This window comes from Anomaloglossus baeobatrachus, chromosome 1 (genome assembly GCF_048569485.1).
Source record: "Anomaloglossus baeobatrachus isolate aAnoBae1 chromosome 1, aAnoBae1.hap1, whole genome shotgun sequence".
Lineage (NCBI taxonomy): Eukaryota > Metazoa > Chordata > Amphibia > Anura > Aromobatidae > Anomaloglossus > Anomaloglossus baeobatrachus.
In genome coordinates, this window is record NC_134353.1 from 729,640,720 (window position 1) to 729,663,398 (window position 22,679).

The window sequence follows — 22,679 nt, forward strand, 5'->3', positions numbered from 1 at the left end:
CTGGACCAAAATTCCTCCTGACATTTGCGCAAACCTCATCATCAACTACAAAAAAAGTCTGACTGCTGTGCTTGCCAACAAGAGTTTTGCTGCCAGGTATTAAGTCTTGTTTGCCAGAGGGATCAAATACTTACTTCTCTCTCCAAAATACAAATAAAGTTATATAAGTTATACAATGTGATTTTCTGGATTTTATTTTGGATATTCTATCTTTCACTGTTAAAATTAATCTACCCTTATAATTATAGACTATTCACGTCTTTGTCAGTGCGCAAACTTACAAAATCAGCAAGGGATCAAATAATTATTTCCCTCACTTTAGATGCAATCCAGGGATCTGATGTGGAGCTCGGTGTCTGGGTGCTTCTATACTTTCTAGTACTGATTAGTTCTTTAGTGATATTTCCAATATGATTAAACCAAGTAGGGGAAGAAGTAGTGGACTTTCTTGCTTTGGTATACATCACTCCACTAGTCAAGTTGTGGGTGTTCATCTAGAATACCACTCCCAAACTGTAATACAACAATCTGGCACTTCTTGTGAAACAATTTAATTTTTTATTTCTTGTAGTAAGGTAACGTTTCAGTCTTCTTATTCAGACTTTCATCACACATAAGTATCAAGGGCAGTGATGACGGGATATACATTTTAATATACCAGGTATAAGCGCTAGCTCAGCTGGCTTTATAGGAAACCTGGATATGGTGCCATATGCTGTCTGTGACCACGCTAAAATGCGTGCTTGCTTATACCTGGTATACAGTGCCTACAAGTAGTATTCAACCCCCTGCAGATTTAGCAGGTTTGATAAGATGCAAATAAGTTAGAGCCTGCAAACTTCAAACAAGAGCAGGATTTATTAACAGATGCATAAATCTTACAAACCAACAAGTTATGTTGCTCAGTTAAATTTTAATAAATTTTCAACATAAAAGTGTGGGTCAATTATTATTCAACCCCTAGGTTTAATATTTTGTGGAATAACCCTTGTTTGCAATTACAGCTAATAATCGTCTTTTATAAGACCTGATCAGGCCGGCACAGGTCTCTGGAGTTATCTTGGCCCACTCCTCCATGCAGATCTTCTCCAAGTTATCTAGGTTCTTTGGGTGTCTCATGTGGACTTTAATCTTGAGCTCCTTCCACAAGTTTTCAATTGGGTTAAGGTCAGGAGACTGACTAGGCCACTGCAACACCTTGATTTTTTTCCTCTTGAACCAGGCCTTGGTTTTCTTGGCTGTGTGCTTTGGGTCGTTGTCTTGTTGGAAGATGAAATGACGACCCATCTTAAGATCCTTGACGGAGGAGCGGAGGTTCTTGGCCAAAATCTCCAGGTAGGCCGTGCTATCCATCTTCCCATGGATGCGGACCAGATGGCCAGGCCCCATGGCTGAGAAACAGCCCCACAGCATGATGCTGCCACCACCATGCTTGACTGTAGGGATGGTATTCTTGGGGTCGTATGCAGTGCCATCCAGTCTCCAAACGTCACGTGTGTGGTTGGCACCAAAGATCTCGATCTTGGTCTCATCAGACCAGAGAACCTTGAACCAGTCTGTCTCAGAGTCCTCCAAGTGATCATGAGCAAACTGTAGACGAGCCTTGACATGACGCTTTGAAAGTAAAGGTACCTTACGGGCTCGTCTGGAACAGAGACCATTGCGGTGGAGTACGTTACTTATCGTATTGACTGAAACCAATGTCCCCACTGCCATGAGATCTTCCCGGAGCTCCTTCCTTGTTGTCCTTGGGTTAGCCTTGACTCTTCGGACAAGCCTGGCCTTGGCACTTTCAAACTTTCAAAGGCTGTCCAGGCCGTGGAAGGCTAACAGTAGTTCCATAAGCCTTCCACTTCCGGATGATGCTCCCAACAGTGGAGACAGGTAGGCCCAACTTCTTGGAAAGGACCAATGAAAACCCAAAAGTCATTATCTCCGAAAATTAGAATACCGTGTTTTTCCAAAAATAAGACCTCCACCAAAAATAAGCCCTAGCAGGGATTTTCAGCATTTTCGGAGCAAGGCTTAAATATAAACCCTCCCCCGAAAATAAGCCCTAGTTGTGGATCAACAACAACCGTGCAGCTAAAAAAGATACAGATACTGCAGGACACTTAATTATAGACAGCGGGCACCCGCAACCACACTCACCCGACGCTGAGCGGCAGGACCTGCATTGATCGCACACCCGCACACATCTGATCTCACACACACACAATGAGATCTCACACACACACAATGAGATCTCACACACACATACCAGATCTCACACACAATCAGATCGCACACATAATGAGATTACATACACAAACATCGGATCACACGCAAACATCAAATCACACACAAATATCGGATAGCACACAAATCGAATCGCATACACACTCACCACATATAGCGACACCGATCTCTTCTCGCCGGCAGAATCCTGAGAGGCAGTGCAGTGGAGAACAAGGACCTGCAAAACAGGACCTGCAGCTGGACATGTGACTTCCTCCCATCATTCCGTGCAGCCGGAAGCACTGGATATGATGTGATGTGTGCAATCTGCTGTGTGTGTGTGTGTGTGTGTGTGTGTGTGTGTGTGTGTGTATGTGTGTGTGTGTGTGTGCGCGATCGGCAGTGTGTGTGTGATTGGCTGTGTGTGATCTGCTGTGTGTGTCTGAGAATGGCTGTGTGTGTGTGTGATCTGCTGTGTGTCTGCGATCTGCTGTGTGTGTGTGTGTGTGTAAGCCAGCAGCAGGGGAGGACAACGTGCAGCACCCACCGGAGATCACAGGAGAACCTGGGACCCACGCAGACGTCCGGGTCTGGTGAGTATGAGTCTCCTGTGAATCGGGGGGGATGTCTGCTTTTTTGGGGGGTAAACTTACCCCCCAACCGTGTTTCTCTGAGAATAAGACTTCCTCCAAAAGTAAGCACTAGTGCTTTTTAGGGGGGGGGGGGGCAAAAAAATATAAGACAGTGTTTTATTTTTGGAAAAACACGGTATTATATAAGACCAACTTAAAAAATTATTTTAAACTCAGAAATGTTGGCCTATGGAAAAGTATGTACAGTAAGGGCGGCTTTGCACGTTGCGACATTGCACGTGCGATGTCGATGGGGTCAAATCGAAAGTGACGCACATCCGGCGTCGCAGTCGATATCGCAACGTGTAAAAATTATTTTAAACTCAGAAATGTTCGCCTATGGAAAAGTATGTACAGTAAGGGCGGCTTTGCACGTTGCGACATTGCACGTGTGATGTCGATGGGGTCAAATCGAAAGTGACGCACATCCGGCGTCGCAGTCGATATCGCAACGTGTAAAACCTTTTTGATACGATGAACGAGCGCAAAAGCGTTGTTATCGTATCATCGCTGCAGCCTCCGACATTTCCATAATGCCGATGCTGCGACAGGTACGATGTTGTTCCTCGTTCCTGCGGCAGCACACATCGCTGTGTGTAAAGCCGCAGGAGCGAGGAACTTCACCTTACCTGCCGCCGGCTGCAATGAGAAGGACTGAGGTGGGCAGGATATTTACATCCTGCTCATCTCCGCCCCTCCGCTTCAATTGGCCGCCTGCCGTGTGACGTCACTGTGACGCCGCACGACCCGCCCCCTAAGGAAGGAGGCGGGTCGTCGGCCAGAGGGACGTCGCACGGCAGGTATGTGCGTGTAAAGCTGCCGTAGCGATAATAATCGCTACGGCAGCTTTCACTAGATATCGCACGTGCGACGGGGGCGGGACTATTGCTGCAGCATCGGTAACACATTGTTACCGATGTCGCAACGTGCAAAGCCCGCCTTAATGCACTCAATACTTGGTCGTGGCTCCTTTTACATGAATTACTGCATCAATGCAGTGTGGCATGGAGGAGATCAGACTGTGGCACTGCTGAGGTGTTATGGAAGCCCAGATTGCTTTGATATCAGCCTTCAGCTTGTCTGCATTGTTGGGTCTGGTGTCTGTCATCTTCCTCTTGACAATACTCCATAGATTCTTTATGGCGTTTAGGTCAGACAAGTTTGCTGGCCAATCAAGTACAGTGATACTGTGGTTATTAAACCAGGTATTGTTCATTTTGGCAGTTTGGACAGGTGACAAGTCCTGCTGGAAAATTAAATTTCCATCTCCAAAAAGCTTGTCAGCAGAGGAAAGCATAAAATTCTCTAAAATGTCCTGGTAGACGGCTGTGCTGAATTTGGTCTTGATAAAACAAAGTGGACCTACAGCAGCAGATGACATGGCTCCCCAAACCATCACTAATTGTGCAAACTTCACACTAGACCTCAAGCAGCTTGGATTGTGGCCTCTCCACTCTTCCTCAAGAATCTGGGACTTTGATTTCTAAATGAAATGCAAAATTTACTTTCATCTGAAAACAACACCTTGAACCACTGAGCAACAGTCCAGTTCTTTTTCTCCTGGGCCCAGGTAAGATGCTTCTGGTGTTATCTATTGGTCATAAGAGGCTTGATGCAAGGAATGCAACAGATGTAGTCCATGACCTGGATATGTCTGTGTGTGGTGGCTCTTGAAGCACTGACTCCAGCAGCAGTCCACTCCTTGTGAATCTCCCCCAAATTTTTGAATGGCCTTCTCTTAACAATCCTTTCAAGGCTGCGATTATCCTGATTGCTTGTGCACCTTTTTCTACTACACTTTTTCCTTCCACTCAACTTTCCATTAATATGCTTGAATACAGCACTCTGTGAACAGCCAGCTTTTTTAACAATGACCTTTTGTGGCTTACACCCTTGTGGAATGAGTCAATGACTGCCTTCTGGACATCTGTCAAGTCAACAGTCTTCCCCATGATTGTGTAGCCTACTGAACCAGTCTAAGGGGCCATGCTTAGGAAGCCCTTGCAGGTGTTTTGTGTTAATTATCCTAATTTTCTGAGATTATGACTTTTGTGTTTTCATTGACTGTAAGCTATTATCATCAACATTAACAGAAATAAACACTTGAAATAGATCACACTGTTTGTAAAGACTCTATATAATATATGTGTTTCACATTTTGCATTGAATAACTGAAATAAATTAACATTATATGATATTCTAACTTATTGAGAAACACTTGTACCTGGTATATTAAAAGGTATACCATGTCATCACCACTGCCCTTGATACTTATGTCTGATGAAGGTCTGAACAACAAGACTGAAATGTTACTTTACTACAGTAAATAAAAAATTAAATTGTTTCACATGGAGTTCCAGATTATTGTATTACAGTTTATGAGTGGCATACTATCTGAGCAGACACAACTTGACGATTGGAGTGACTTATACCAAAGCAAGAAAGTCCATAATTTGATTCACTACTTGGTTTAATCATATTGGTTTACTCCCTGGTCTTAGTATGCACTATAATAGGAACATTATATTCCTCAGGATAGTAATAGTCTTGTGTTATAGTCTAATAGCCATGTACTCATTTCAATTTAATTTTTAAACATCATGAACACTTGGAAAAATATTATGTCTCAATTATTGGCCTCCCATTTTCATCACCTCCATTATGTACAGTAGTTATAATGTTTTTGTCATTATGATAAATTTAACAAAGTGGCCATTGTTTCTGGACTTCATTTTTGTATCAAGTGATATTGAAAGTTAGTCTCTCCCTTTGTATCACTGCCTATAGTTTAGCAGACCATTTGATTTTTAGGTATTAAAGGGAATTTGTCAGCTGGCTTTTAAGTCAGCAGGAGATAAGGGGCTGAAACACAGATTTCTGTAATGTGTAAATGTTTTGTGTACTGTTGTTTACATAGTGAGTGTTTTATCACCAGGAGATTATCACTGCTTCACTGCACAGATAACATTTCAGGCACCTGCTAGTCTAACCACACCCCCTCTTCTGATAAGTAGCTCACTGTCAATATAAAAAGTATATAGAAAGCTGTGGTGTGGGTTGTGGCACCTTTCTGAAGTTTGCTACATGCTACATCTAGGAACTGAAGGAATGGTACATCTGAACCATTATTGGATTCAGAGTCTCTTTGCCTACACCATTCTGCTCTCAGATGAGTTTGCGAAAACCTCCTGACAGATTGCTGAGACCTCAGAAAAGTATAAGCAGGTTTTACTAACCTTAAGAAAATATTATTTATTAGACATTATTTTGGTTATTGGTTTACTTAAAGGGGCGTAACATAAGTTTCTGCAGTCACTCTGTGTGACTGCAAATTCCTGAATCATACCAGTGTGCAATATGCGTAGTCAGGATTCCCCTAGTTGTGATACCATGCCAAATAGCTTCTCATCCAGTGTTAGTGTTAGTCAACACGTAAGGCCGGGGCCACACAAAGTTATGTGCGATCCTCACATGACACTCGGCTCACGCTGGCAGCACAGCAGGAGACGAGTGTCATGCAAGGGTCATTGCGACTGTGGCCCGATCGTACGATCAGACCACAGCTGCGGGGGGCGGGGCGGCGCTGCATAGGGGAGGGAGGGATTTATCTACCTCTCTCCTCCGTAGCCGGCAATTGCGATTCTTGCACTACATTTGCATTACTCCGGTGTAACACGAGAGCAGTGCGATGTTTCTGCATGCCCCATAGACTTGTAAGGGTGTGAGTAGAACAGGATCGCGTTCCACTCGCAGCATGCTGCGACTGTTTTCTCGGTCCAAATAGGGCTCATGGGAGCTGCCCCATAGAGTAATATTGGTCCGAGTGGAATGAGATTTTTTTATCGCATTCCACTCGCGCCGTTTTTCTCGCCGTGTGTCCTAGGCCTAACTGCACCTCTACAAATCGCATACATGTGGTCATATGACCTCCCCAGTCAAGTTGGAAATAGATGGGAATCCTGACTGTGCATAATACATACAGCAGGATTCGGCAGCTTGCTTTGACTGCAGACATTTATGGGGAGATTTGGAAAACCCCTTTCATTCTAGCGTTCTGTTTGTAGCACATTAAAAAACATTGTTGTAACTTTTACTGAATTTATAAGTGTTTTGAGTTTTGTGATTTTAACTGTATTTATAGGTTTTGGATTATTTGATTCATTATCATAGTTGAACTAATTGTTTCATTGTTTCCTATTTTTGCACTGAATTTTGCTCTTGTTCATGTCAGAATAGACAATTCTGTACTTATAATTTTGTGCTCATTTAGAAAATAAAAATATGTGGTATAAGAGCCGTAACTCAATCAATCAATCTACCTGTTTAATGAGAAATGCTATTATATTATTATATTCTTTTACAGACCAGCTAGGGACAGTGATGATGATGATGATGAAGACAAAAAAGGAAGAGGCTGTGCTCTCCAATATCAACATGCCATTTTACGCGTTCTTACACAATTCATAGCTGAGTCCTCCGAAACTCCGGGCCAACTTACATATATGCTTGGATCTGACTGGCAAGTGGACATCACTGATTTAATAAGAGAATTTATCCAAATGGATGAGTCCAATGTTGTGAGTCTGAAGGGACAGGTCCTGATTGGACAAGAAGTTGGTATGACCACTTTACAGGTAATAAAGAAATCCAGTTGGTCAATGCCTACAATGTCCTTGATAGTATCAGAAATGGTGATACATGAACATTAAAAATACCCTTTTATAGTTCACTATCCCCATTATTTAAAAGAAATCCTGTAAACCAGGGTTCCCCAACTCCAGTCCTCAAGGCCCACCGACAGTGCATGTTTTCAGGATTTCCTTAGCATTGCACTGCTGTTGGAACCAGCACCTGGGCAGGTAATTACATTAACACCTGTGCAATACTAAGGAAATCCCAAAAACCTGCACTGTTGGTGGGCCTTGAGGACTGGAGTTGGGGACCTCTGCGTGTAAACGGTGGACTGAAATATTGTGTATGAATTTTACTTGTTTTCTACATTGTTGTGGTCAAAGGGAATCTGTCAGTAGTATCAACCCACCTGAGCCATTTATAAGGGCATACAGGTCATAGGAAGCTGAATAAAAAGGTACATTAAAGGTAACCTTTCATGTGAAAAACACTATTATCCTAATATGGAGGTTAATAGCATTATAAAGCAGTTTCAGCCACTGATATGTATAGTGAGTGGTGGCTGTAACTACGCCTCCGGCAGTGGTCACAGCTGGCTGCCAGTCAGTGTCGGGGCACTCACTAAGTACTGAGCAGTAACTGAAGCCGCGCTGGCCAACCCCTATGACTGGAAGACAGAGGCTGCCAGGCAGGGTTCCCAGCTTAACTTTTTCATTTTCTGGACAGCTTATCAAAAACTCACAGACAGACACTATTTTATAAGGACACATTAGAATATTATTCTAAACCATTATGATTAGTAATACATGTCTACATCTGATATGAAAAGAGACATTACCTGCATTCACTGTAAATTGTAAAATGATGATAATTACACTCAAAATATTCTACAGCTTCAAAACAAATTCTTGGACACCTTAATATTTTTTTCATTTCAAAAAATGCCCTATTTTTACAAACAGTCCTGGAATATCTGGATGTTTGGCAACCAAGCTGCTGAGATCAATAAAGTTAATTTCCTCCTGGTAGCAGGGTTCTCTACGCGGGAATCATATAAATCAAATAGAAAACCGGTTTTAAATGCCGCGCTAAAACCCCCAGATGCTGTAGATAAAGAGATTTCCTTTATTTCACAGTTCTACGCGTTTCAGAGACATCTCCGTCTCCTTCCTCAGGAAAAGAAATCATATCTTATCATATCATATCAAATCATTTTAGCGCGGCATTTAAAACCGGTTTTCTATTTGATTTATATGATAACCTGCTTTCCGGGGCCGCTGCTAAACCACATAAAAACACTCACATGCGATCATAGGTGGTTGTGACTGGCACAACCCTACCAGGTTAGTGTATCTCTTTCTGTTCTGTCTCTCTACCCTCATACCGGGTAAGACCCCATTGCGCTTTTTCCCGCCTACAGCTTTACAAGGTACGCGGGAATCAGTCAGCTTTAGAATGCTAGTAGCCTATCAAATAACTACATATCTGCAAGCTAATAGCATTTTTTTATATGACAGGTTCCTTTTACTAAACAACAGGAAGAGGCCTGGCTCGAATGTGACCGGTGCTCTGAAGTAAAAGTATCAATCAATAAAAATAATAACTTCAACACTCCGATGAAAAAAATGAACATAGAAGGTCCAGATGCAATCAAATCTGATTTTTATTAGTCCAAGGGTTATTCATCAAATGACAGTGTCCATACAAGTAGTGACAGTGTCCATAGACATTTCAGATTTTTTTCATTTGAGTGCCGAAATTATTATTTTTATTTATAGGTTTCTTTACTGTCTGGGATCTGATGTCTTATTCCTGAGAAAGCCATATTTTTCTTAATTTGTAAATGAGCTCCTAAGATCCAGGGCAGGACATAGCTACATAGCTTTCTCTGAGAATCTGCTTCCAGAATTTATTTTAAATTAAAGGGGGCCAGTATGAGACATGTAATGACTGACAGCTCACTCTCCTGATCTACATGTCTCACACTGGTAACATATCATTTGAAATAAGCTCTGGACGCATATTCTCAGGGAGATCTATATATGGCCCATAGATCGTTACAGCTCATTTACAAATTAATTAAATATGGATTTCTTCTGAATAGACATCAGATTGCAGATATCTAGGTATCATTTTATTCAACTTTGTAATCCTACATGCCCATATAGATGACCCAGGAGGGTTGATGCTACTGACTTTAAGAACTTCTACATGTTAGTTAGAATCTTGAAAATGGATTTTGTACTAAATAGCTTCAACATGGAATCTCACTGGTATATAGATTGTACTTTATTAAGGAATTAAGCCTTGTTACATCTAATATGCTTACATTCATCTATTCATTTAGATACTTTCCCCACTTTCTGATGCTATCCTAGCAGAGAAGACTGTGATGGTAGTCGATGAGAAGGTGACCATTGCAGACCTTGGAATCCAGGTGGTGACAGGCCTGTCACTTTCTCTTCAGCTAAGTCCTGGAAGTAACAGAGCAATATTTGCCACTACAATAGCACAAGAACACTTTAGTTCTCCAAAACAGGTATAATATTTATGGTATATAATGTTTTACATTTTTTTTTCTGTTTCCATGGAAATATCAAATTGCATTCACAATGAAAACTATAGACACAAATACATTTCAAGTAAAGAAGTAAACAACTGCTAATCTAACAATAAATTTCACTTCGACTACATAGAAAACATCAATATATATGATGCATATGATGACCCTGCTCCACCCCAACTCGTCCATAGCTCCACTATTTTTGATGGAGCGGATCCAAAGTGGTGTGAAAATGCTAAAAATTGCAAATTTTGTATACATCTCCGCATTGTGCAAAAATGCTGTAACTTTTCTAACCTTTTACACTATTTTTGTGGCTAACATTCCTAAAGTTTTTTTAATGCATATATGTAGGGGTGGAACAGGGCAATTGTAGTCAAGGGCAGGGACAAATCCCAGGTGCTGTGCAGCCCTGCGGTGTCAGTCCACACCCCGGCCACCTTCACAGTAAAAGGGGACGTTTTCAGGGACATGTGGTGCATGGTACTCACATGTGAGCCAAAGAACCCTTCTGTCCCGATCTTCTGGGCTGCTTAGGCTGCCAGTTGCAGCTGGCTCCTACTTCTCAATTTCAGTACACGTTACACAGAATTCAGCGGACACCAGACACGTCTCTTCAAACTAGAACTTTACTTAGCATTTTCGTTTCAACATATACAGTATCTTGACAGTATGTGAGGCATAACATCTTTCAGTAACATTGTTCATGGTACAATGTACATTCATATTGTTCCTGTTTTACAATAGACTACTCCTGCTTGCTGTTTGAGGACTTCCTGGCACAGACTTCTCTCACCTGCTTCAGACCCCTTGTTTCTCCCACCCAGTGACTCCTGGTCTCACTTTCCCTATAGAGAAGGGGGATTTCAGGTGCTCTCCTAACACCAACCCGGAGCCTTAAGGGTGCTTTACACGTTACGACATCGCTAACGATATATCGTCGGGGTCACGTCGTTAGTGACGCACATCCGGCGTTGTTAGCGACATTGCAGCATGTGACACCTAGGAGCGATGATCAACGATCGCAAAAACATCAAAAATCGTTGATAGTTGACACGTTGCTCCTTATCATATTATCGTTGGTGGTGCATGCCGCTGGTTGTTCTTTGTTCCTGCGGCATCACACATCGCTATGTGTGACACCGCAGGAACAACGAACATTATCCTACCTGCGTCCATCAGAAAGGAGGAAGGAAGGAGGTGGGCTGCATGTTCCGGCCGCTCATCACCTCCCCTCCTCTTCTATTGGACAGCCGTTTTGTGACGTCGCTGTGACGCCGAACGCACCTTTTCCTTAAAGGAGGGATTGTTCGGCAGCAACAGCAATGTCGCTAAGCAGGTATGTGTATGTGACGCTGCCGTATCGATGATGTTCGCTACAGCAGCGATAACCACATATCACACCGACGGGGCCGGTGCTATCGCTCGCGACATTGCTAGCAATCACTAGCGATGTCGCAGCATGTAAAGCACCCTTTAGTCTCCGTACCTCCAGTAGTCTTCACACCTGGGATTTTTTTGATCTGGCCCACCAAAAGCGATCACGCCTGGCCTAGCAAGCCAGATTCCTATATCCTCTCCACACTGTGTCCTCACACTGACTGACTTTCTAAGATGGCTGCTGCCTGCAGCCTCTGCCCTGTCTCCAGTCTCCACCCACATTAACTATTAATCATCTTATCAAATACCCGTAATACAATAACCGACCAGTATGTCCAACATTACCTTATAAGGCTACATGCGCGTGCTGCATTTTTTGTCTCATTTTTGCCGCGTTTTTTGGTGCAGTTTTGTTGTCAGAACTTTCTGACATCTGACTTCCAGCAAAGTCTATGAGAAGTCAGATTTGCTACACGCACATTGCAGTTTATTTGTCGGCGTTTTCTTTGTCAAAAGTTTGTGACAAAAAAGATGCAGCATGTTCATTCTTTCTTGCGTTTTTTTCAACATTTGTCACCCATTGAAGTCAATGAGGACATCAAAAATGCAAGGAAAAATGCATGCTATCAAATTGGTGCGTTTGGCATGCATTTTGCATGCGTTTTACCTGCGGTTTTATCAACAAAAACGCAGCTCACCAACTTAGTTCCAGAATGACAAAATCAATGCTGGAGTGATTTTGACATGCCGCTGTCTGCGTGTCGTGTCCGTGTGTCGGTGCCTGTGTCAGTGTCGGTGCTATGTCAGTGTCGTGCCCGTGTGTCAGTGCCTGTGTCAGTGTCAGTGCTGTATCAGTGTCGGTGCTGTGTCAGTGTTGGTGTGGTGCTTGTGCCTGTGTCCCTGAGTGTCGGTGCTGTGTCAGTGTGGTGCCCATGTCGGTGTCTCTGTCTCTCTTGCGCACTCTCTCTCTCTGTACCCAGGGAGTATATACTCACCGTTCACCGGCTGTCACACTGCTCCCCCACCTCTCATCTTCTTCCCGACCCGCTCATACATATTGACTCCTCCCTCCGTGTGTGATTGGTTGAAGTCAGACGAGCCCCCATGCTGAGTGACAGCTGTCGCTGTCGCTCCACAGCTGGAGTCCTCCTGCTGTCATAGCAAACCACCCGAGTGACTGAAGTGAGCAGCGCGATCGGCGGTGCCATCACTCAGCTGTTTGCTGTCACAGCTGGAGTCCTCCACTGAAGTGAGCCGCAGCTGGAGGACTCACGTGAGTGACGGCACCACCGATAGCGCGGATCACTTCAGTAGTGGCCTGAACCACAGTGAACCCGGCCATGATGTCATTGCTGCGACACCCGCCATACTGCGGGACCCGTAGCTATGACGTCAGGGTTTCGCCCCAGTTCATTCTGGTTGCTGCGGCTCTGTCAACACTCACAGCTGGCAGCCATTCTGTATGACCGCTGGCTGTGACAGGACAGGGATGTAGCAGAGCTGGAAACATCGTGGGAACTTGTGTGGATTATTTCGGACCTGAAGGAATGTTTTGGGGGTTAATAAAGTGGTGAAAGAGGGTGGCTTTTTATTTTATTTCAAATAAAGGATTTTTTGGCTGTTTGTGGTTATTTAGTTTCACTTACAGATTAGTGATGTGGGGTGTCTCATAGACGCATGACATCACTAACCTAGGGCTTAGTGGCAGCTATGGGCTGCTGCCATTAACTCCATATTACCCTGATTGCCACCACCCCAGGGCAACAGGAAGAGCCAGGTTCAGCGCCAGAATTGGCACATCTTATGGATGCGCCACTTCTGGGGCGGCTGTGGGCTGCTATTGTTAGGCTGGAAATGGCCAAATAACGATGGCCCTTCCCTCCCTAATAATATCAGCCCGCAGTTGTCTGTGCACCTTGGCTGGTATTAGAAAAATGAGGGGATCCCACATGATTTTTTTTTTTAATAAATCAAATAATTAAAAATAAGTGTGGGATCCCCTCTATTTTTCATAACCAGCAAAGGTACCGCAGAAAATTGAGGGTTGCAGCCTGCAGCTGCTGCTGTTCCTGTGCTGGATATGAAAAATGGGGGGGACCTCATGGTTTTTTTTACTCCAAAAAATTTTTAAAAAAAAGCTAATCAAGCTGGCTATCCCTCTTTCAAGCTATTCTATTATTTCTTTCTATGTATTCTTTCTGTTCTTTCTTATTATCTAATCTATATGTTCTTATTATCTATCTATCCATCTAGCTATTATTTCTATTTATTCTATCTATCATCTATTCTAGCTATTTATCCATTATCCTTTCCTACCATATTTTGTTTCTCCTTTTAAAAAATGCAATGACAAAAATGCACCCAAAACGCACTGAAAACGCACCAAAAACGCACGTGCATTGCAAGCGTTTTTTGGGACATTTGCAGGCTCTCCCTGACAAGGTGCAGTTTTGGTTGCAGTTTGGGTGCAGTTTTGGTTGCAGTTTTGGTTGCAGTTTGTGTGCAAAAAAAAATGCAGCGTGCGCATGTAGCCTAAAACATCCTAGAACCTTCATAACACACTCCCTTATGTGTGACACTGACTATTACATTAATAGCTCTATCACATTAATACTTACATATGTAACGTAATCCATGGTGTTTGCAGGAAAGCATGACCATAGGTCACCCTCTTACATATATTTGGTGGTTGCGTCTCTATTATGTACAGTATGTCATTGCAATCTATAAATGATAAATGGAATAATTCCACTACTATATGTATAGTACTTTCGAGTGGCTATTCTACTATTATCCTATATGGATACCAAAGCGATTGCTGCACTTTAATAGTCATATGTTTATGTCTATATTTATAGAGAAAAAGAGGTGATTCTTAGGCCACGTGCACACGTTAATTATTTGGTCAGTATTTTACCTCAGTATTTGTAGCCAAAACTAGGTGTGGAAGAATCAGTTGAAAAGTATTATAGTAGCCCGTGCACCACTTCTGTATTTTTTACCCACTCCTGGTTTTGGCTTACAAATACTAAGGGGAAAAAAAACTCACCAAATACTCCATGTGTGCACGTGGCCTTACTATTTGTACATTTTTGAATGATTAGCAACTTAGTATTATAGTTTATAATTTATTTTTGTAAACTGTGCAGTATCCATGTGTGTCTGTATTGGTATGTATATATTATGCAATACAGTTAGGTCCAGAAATATTTGGATAGTGACACAATTTTCGCGAGTTGGGCTCTGCATGCCACCACATTGGATTTGAAATGAAATCTCTACAACAGAATTCAAGTGCAGATTGTAACGTTTAATTTGAAGGTTTGAACAAAAATATCTGATAGAAATTGTAGGAATTGTACACATTTCTTTACAAACACTCCACATTTTAGGAGGTCAAAAGTAATTGGACAAATAAACCAAACCCAAAAAAAATATTTTTATTTTCAATATTTTGTTGCGAATCCTTTGGAGGCAATCACTGCCTTAAGTCTGGAACCTATGGACATCACCAAACGCTGGGTTTCCTCCTTCTTAATGCTTTGCCAGGCCTTTACAGCCGCAGCCTTCAAGTCTTGCTTGTTTGTGGGCCTTCCGTCTTAAGTCTGGATTTGAGCAAGTGAAATGCATGCTCAATTGGGTTAAGATCTGGTGATTGACTTGGCCATTGCAGAATGTTCCACTTTTTTGCACTCATGAACTCCTGGGTAGCTTTGGCTGTATGCTTGGGGTCATTGTCCATCTGTACTATGAAGCGCCGTCCGATCAACTTTGCGGCATTTGGCTGAATCTGGGCTGAAAGTATATCCGGTACACTTCAAAATTCATCCGGCTACTCTTGTCTGCTGTTATGTCATCAATAAACACAAGTGACCCAGTGCCATTGAAAGCCATGCATGCCCATGCCATCATGTTGCCTCCACCATGTTTTACAGAGGATGTGGTGTGCCTTGGATCATGTGCCGTTCCCTTTCTTCTCCAAACTTTTTTCTTCCCATCATTCTGGTACAGGTTGATCTTTGTCTCATCTGTCCATAGAATACTTTTCCAGAACTGAGCTGGCTTCATGAGGTGTTTTTCAGCAAATTTAACTCTGGCCTGTCTATTTTTAGAATTGATGAATGGTTTGCATCTAGATGTGAACCCTTTGTATTTACTTTCATGGAGTCTTCTCTTTACTGTTGACTTAGAGACTGATACACCTACTTCACTGAGAGTGTTCTGGACTTCAGTTGATGTTGTGAACGGGTTCTTCTTCACCAAAGAAAGTATGCGGCGATCATCCACCACTGTTGTCATCCGTGGACGCCCAGGCCTTTTTGAGTTCCCAAGCTCACCAGTCAATTCCTTTTTTCTCAGAATGTACCCGACTGTTGATTTTGCTACTCCAAGCATGTCTGCTATCTCTCTGATGGATTTTTTCTTTTTTTTCAGCCTCAGGATGTTCTGCTTCACCTCAATTGAGAGTTCCTTAGACCGCATGTTGTCTGGTCACAGCAACAGCTTCCAAATGCAAAACCACACACCTGTAATCAACCCCAGACCTTTTAACTACTTCATTGATTACAGGTTAACGAGGGAGACGCCTTCAGAGTTAATTGCAGCCCTTAGAGTCCCTTGTCCAATTACTTTTGGTCCCTTGAAAAAGAGGAGGCTATGCATTACAGAGCTATGATTCCTAAACCCTTTCTCCGATTTGGATGTGAAAACTCTCATATTGCAGCTGGGAGTGTGCACTTTCAGCCCATATTATATATATAATTGTATTTCTGAACATGTTTTTGTAAACAGCTAAAATAACAAAACTTGTGTCACTGTCCAAATATTTCTGGACCTAACTGTATGTGCAATTACAATACAACAAGAACACTTTAGTTCTCTGAACTGGGGATAATATTTAAGGTATAAGATGTTTTACACATATTTTTTTCTGTTGCCATGGAAATTTAAAATTGCATTTAAAAAGTACATCCACGCTTTGTGTGGGTATTTTGCAGATAGCATTGCTTCAGCGTGAAACAAATGACTGAAAGAGGTGCAAAAACAAAAGAATCTTTTCAGCACTAGCATTAAAAATGGAAGGAGGGTGAATGCTGTTTTTAACACTGACAAAATCCAAAGTGTAAGGGGATGCTCTGCTTAAAGGGAATTTTGTAAATCAAAAAACAGGTCCATGGAGCCTCTGTTAGGAGTCTCAACACAGAAAATAGCTAGATATCCCTCCAGGAAGGACATAGCAGCCAAGGATTAGCTCTTTTTAGCAGACCACCATATTAAGTGGCCCTTTTAGTCAATATCCAACTCTTTGACGAGTTTAAAGATATGACAAGGGAAATACCAAGGCCAGGTATCCATCCACAGACAGTTTTTTTGGGGTATTGCCCCTCATCAATGTGGAGAAGGATTCTGGCTAGGTGGGAGCAATGCCTAGTAGACCAACAAGACAAAACAATCACTGATCTCGGGGAGACCAGCCAGAGAAAACACTGCCGGCAGCCAGCAAAGGCGCTCAACACAGTGAAATCCTAGGAGCACTGCCCCGGGAAGTATGCAAATCTAAAAAGGTCCGTGGAGCCTCTGTTAGCAGTCTCAACACCGAACATAGCCAGATATCACTCCAGGAAGGACCTAGCCAAGGAGTGCCTCTTTTTAGGAGACCACCATAACCACCATATTAAGTGGCCCTTTTAGCCAATATCCAACTCTTTGACGAGTTTAAATATATGACAAGGGAAATACCAAGGCCAGGTATCCATCCACAGACAGCTGTTTCGGGGTATTGCCCCTCATCAGTGTGGAGTAGGATATTGACTAAAAGGGTCACTTAATATGGTGGCTATGGTGGTCTCCTAAAAAGAGGTACTCCTTGGCTAGGACCTTCCCGGAGTGATATCTGGCTATTTTATGTGTCAAGACTCCTAACAGAGACTATGGAAGGGGAATACATGGAATAGCAGAAACTGCTGTGTGAATACTGACATGAAAAATTCAATAGCTATTTGTAAGGATGAAATGTGAAAAATGGAACCTGCATTACTGCCATGAATATATGAATAAAGAGAAATTTAGCTACTGAATTGATCAATGCAGAAGAGCCCCAACACTACGCCAAAGTATTTCTCTACGTTGGGGTCCCTAGCTTGTGTGTGTCCTCTCATGCAGTTAAAAAACTTACCGTGTATGGGACGCTGAGACCCAGGCTATATATGCGTATAATGTGGATTGGCAATAGGTGTGTATGGGGAGGGTTCACAAACGAAAAACTACTAACATTAAGGAATAACGTTTGGAACTCCATTCTATGTCTGAACTGGGTGCAAAAAACCTAAAAAACATCACTATGGGGAGATAAGGTATGCACACCAGTGACTATGGAAGGGGAATACATGGAATAGCAGAAACTGCTGTGTGAATACTGACATGAAAAATTCAATAGCTATTTGTAAGGATGAAATGTGAAAAATGGAACCTGCATTACTGCCATGAATATATGAATAAAGAGAAATTTAGCTACTGAATTGATCAATGCAGAAGAGCCCCAACACTACGCCAAAGTATTTCTCTACGTTGGGGTCCCTAGCTTGTGTGTGTCCTCTCATGCAGTTAAAAAACTTACCGTGTATGGGACGCTGAGACCCAGGCTATATATGCGTATAATGTGGATTGGCAATAGGTGTGTATGGGGAGGGTTCACAAACGAAAAACTACTAACATTAAGGAATAACGTTTGGAACTCCATTCTATGTCTGAACTGGGTGCAAAAAACCTAAAAAACATCACTATGGGGAGATAAGGTATGCACACCAGTGACTATGGAAGGGGAATACATGGAATAGCAGAAACTGCTGTGTGAATACTGACATGAAAAATTCAATAGCTATTTGTAAGGATGAAATGTGAAAAATGGAACCTGCATTACTGCCATGAATATATGAATAAAGAGAAATTTAGCTACTGAATTGATCAATGCAGAAGAGCCCCAACACTACGCCAAAGTATTTCTCTACGTTGGGGTCCCTAGCTTGTGTGTGTCCTCTCATGCAGTTAAAAAACTTACCGTGTATGGGACGCTGAGACCCAGGCTATATATGCGTATAATGTGGATTGGCAATAGGTGTGTATGGGGAGGGTTCACAAACGAAAAACTACTAACATTAAGGAATAACGTTTGGAACTCCATTCTATGTCTGAACTGGGTGCAAAAAACCTAAAAAACATCACTATGGGGAGATAAGGTATGCACACCAGTGACTATGGAAGGGGAATACATGGAATAGCAGAAACTGCTGTGTGAATACTGACATGAAAAATTCAATAGCTATTTGTAAGGATGAAATGTGAAAAATGGAACCTGCATTACTGCCATGAATATATGAATAAAGAGAAATTTAGCTACTGAATTGATCAATGCAGAAGAGCCCCAACACTACGCCAAAGTATTTCTCTACGTTGGGGTCCCTAGCTTGTGTGTGTCCTCTCATGCAGTTAAAAAACTTACCGTGTATGGGACGCTGAGACCCAGGCTATATATGCGTATAATGTGGATTGGCAATAGGTGTGTATGGGGAGGGTTCACAAACGAAAAACTACTAACATTAAGGAATAACGTTTGGAACTCCATTCTATGTCTGAACTGGGTGCAAAAAACCTAAAAAACATCACTATGGGGAGATAAGGTATGCACACCAGTGACTATGGAAGGGGAATACATGGAATAGCAGAAACTGCTGTGTGAATACTGACATGAAAAATTCAATAGCTATTTGTAAGGATGAAATGTGAAAAATGGAACCTGCATTACTGCCATGAATATATGAATAAAGAGAAATTTAGCTACTGAATTGATCAATGCAGAAGAGCCCCAACACTACGCCAAAGTATTTCTCTACGTTGGGGTCCCTAGCTTGTGTGTGTCCTCTCATGCAGTTAAAAAACTTACCGTGTATGGGACGCTGAGACCCAGGCTATATATGCGTATAATGTGGATTGGCAATAGGTGTGTATGGGGAGGGTTCATGGGGTTATCTCCCCATAGTGATGTTTTTTAGGTTTTTTGCACCCAGTTCAGACATAGAATGGAGTTCCAAACGTTATTCCTTAATGTTAGTAGTTTTTCGTTTGTGAACCCTCCCCATACACACCTATTGCCAATCCACATTATACGCATATATAGCCTGGGTCTCAGCGTCCCATACACGGTAAGTTTTTTAACTGCATGAGAGGACACACACAAGCTAGGGACCCCAACGTAGAGAAATACTTTGGCGTAGTGTTGGGGCTCTTCTGCATTGATCAATTCAGTAGCTAAATTTCTCTTTATTCATATATTCATGGCAGTAATGCAGGTTCCATTTTTCACATTTCATCCTTACAAATAGCTATTGAATTTTTCATGTCAGTATTCACACAGCAGTTTCTGCTATTCCATGTATTCCCCTTCCATAGTCACTGGTGTGCATACCTTATCTCCCCATAGTGATGTTTTTTAGGTCTTTTGCACCCAGTTCAGACATAGAATGGAGTTCCAAACGTTATTCCTTAATGTTAGTAGTTTTTCGTTTGTGAACCCTCCCCATACACACCTATTGCCAATCCACATTATACGCATATATAGCCTGGGTCTCAGCGTCCCATACACGGTAAGTTTTTTAACTGCATGAGAGGACACACACAAGCTAGGGACCCCAACGTAGAGAAATACTTTGGCGTAGTGTTGGGGCTCTTCTGCATTGATCAATTCAGTAGCTAAATTTCTCTTTATTCATATATTCATGGCAGTAATGCAGGTTCCATTTTTCACATTTCATCCTTACAAATAGCTATTGAATTTTTCATGTCAGTATTCACACAGCAGTTTCTGCTATTCCATGTATTCCCCTTCCATAGTCACTGGTGTGCATACCTTATCTCCCCATAGTGATGTTTTTTAGGTTTTTTGCACCCAGTTCAGACATAGAATGGAGTTCCAAACGTTATTCCTTAATGTTAAGACTCCTAACAGAGGCTCCATGGACCTTTTTTGATTTGCATACTCCTCAGGGGGCAATGCACCTAGGATTTCACTGCGTTGAGCGCCTTTGCTAGCTGCCGGCAGTGTTTTCCCTGGCTGGTCTCCCTGAGATCAAAGATTGTTTTGTCTTAAAGGGAATTTGCCAGCAGGTTTTTGATAACAGCATAACATAGGCAAAAAAGCCTAATTCCAACAATATTTCACTTACTGGACTTCTTGGTGAAGTATTGATACAATCCTTGTTTGTCCTATGTATATGTAGCAGACCTATGACTTCTGGGCTGTGTATAACCGGTACACACATCTGACTGGCAGCTTACTGTGTCCACTGTGCTGACAATCATTGGTGGGGGCGGGGTTACACAGATTAGCCTGACTGCCCTGCATATAGTTCTATAGTGTTAATCTCCTGCTAATTAAAATGCTAATGATATTGACACTACAACACACAGACTAATAAGTGACATATCCCTGTAACCAGGCTATTGTGCTGCCATCAATTTAAATACCAAAATCTGCTGACAGATTCCCTTTCAAGTCCAGTGAATGGAAAAGAACATCTGGAGATAATCATGAAAAAGAGTAAGTGGCATTCAACATATATAATGAAAAAAAATGATTCTTATTGGTGACCATTAGGGCAGAGTGTGACCAGAGGATGGCCGTTTCACATGTTAATACACTTCTAAGTGTTTGGATCAAGAATCCGAACTCGTTCACACCTGTAGAATCATATTAACTTGCAAAATGGCCGTCATCTGGTCGTATTCTGCCTTAACAAATACCAATAAAGAAGCCTTTTTGCTATTGTATATGGTCAGGACCATGTATCCTATTTCACAATTTGACTATGAAACAGGACCTTAGACTAAAGATATCCCAATGTCTATTAGATAGCAGCAGTGCTTCCCAACTTCAGGTCTTCACATCGAAAACCTGAAAAACATTGCTGGTAATCCAACAGTGGTCAATTCAGGACAAGTGAGAAATTATTACCCAGAATACACACTTAAATAGTGATTTATTTAGCCACAATTATCAAATATTCAAGACTGATGAATATATTCTTGAGCCATGTAATTTATTTGAAATTAGACTTTAAAGGTGACCATACTCATAAGAGAAAAGTAGTTTGATGCTTGAAAAAAACTCTGAATAAACAATCATCTGGTGATCGATGCCATACACATTTTTACCTATACTGGCAGTTGACAAATAAATTAACCATTTTTCTGGGAATATTCTTCCAATAAAAGACTGTTCACAAAAGAAAGATTGTTTATGGAAAGAAAGATCTTTGAGTCAACCTTTGGCTGTAATTAAGTACAACCAACTTAATTTCGGGTGACGATTGGTTGACTGGAATGATCATTCTTTAAGGGATTGTCCAGTCTAAAATAATAAGTCTTTACTCATTCTATGTGACTGCAGATTTATGAATCGTCCCAGAGCACACACTGTGTGCTGTGAGGATCCACCGGTTTTTGAGTTGGGAACGGCGGTCATGTGACCGCAATTAGGCGATATAGATGTTTCAGGCCATAGCCAACTAGTGGGTACAGCTTCGCTTTATACAAGTGTATTGAGCAAGTCCACGCCCACTTGGCGACCACATTTACTAGTCCATATTTAATCCATACACTTGTATAGACCGAGTCCGTGCCCACCAGTCAGGGTCTGGCCATGAAAATGCGGATCTTTGCAGTTCACAGTGTGTGCTCTAGGAGGATTCATAAGTCTGCAGTCCCATAGAGTGACTACAGACTTATCATTATAGACTGGACAACCCCTTTAAGTTTTACCTGATCGATATGGTTGATCTTGTTTATTTTTATCAAATAAAGTCTTATATCTCTGCACATTTATATGTATGCTTAATACATGGCTGCATTCAGAAGCAAAGATTGATAGGTGCTAAAGAGCGTGGATATTGACATTTGCAAAATGTGTATGTGTTTTCAATGTTCGGCCCTTATTTTATTTCTACAGTCGTAGACATTCATACAATATTAAGCAAGCCTGTTGTTATGATTGCCTGATAGCTTAAAGGATAAATAACAGTTTACCCAAGTCTGCGTATTGAAGTGCTTTATACAAACGTCGCTAAGCAGGGGCTCATTTTACAGTAATGCGTGGATCTTGGAAAATGTTATGACATCAACATTGCCTATTAAATGTCTGAATGGCTGTGTATAATGAAAATAAATTTAATGGTTTCATTATGGAAAATCTAGAAAAAACTCCA

The 22,679-nt window shown here is 41.9% G+C and overlaps 1 protein-coding gene across 1 annotated transcript in view; it reads left to right on the forward strand.

Moving 5' to 3' along the window:
- Positions 1-22,679, forward strand: part of LOC142250231 (transmembrane protein 132D-like) — a 1,501,062-nt gene that overhangs the window by 1,472,404 nt on the left and 5,979 nt on the right. The window contains exons 7-8 of the mRNA XM_075322366.1: positions 7,213-7,483; positions 9,829-10,020. Of these exons, the coding sequence (XP_075178481.1) occupies positions 7,213-7,483; positions 9,829-10,020 (463 nt within the window). The remainder of the gene's footprint in view (positions 1-7,212; positions 7,484-9,828; positions 10,021-22,679) is intronic.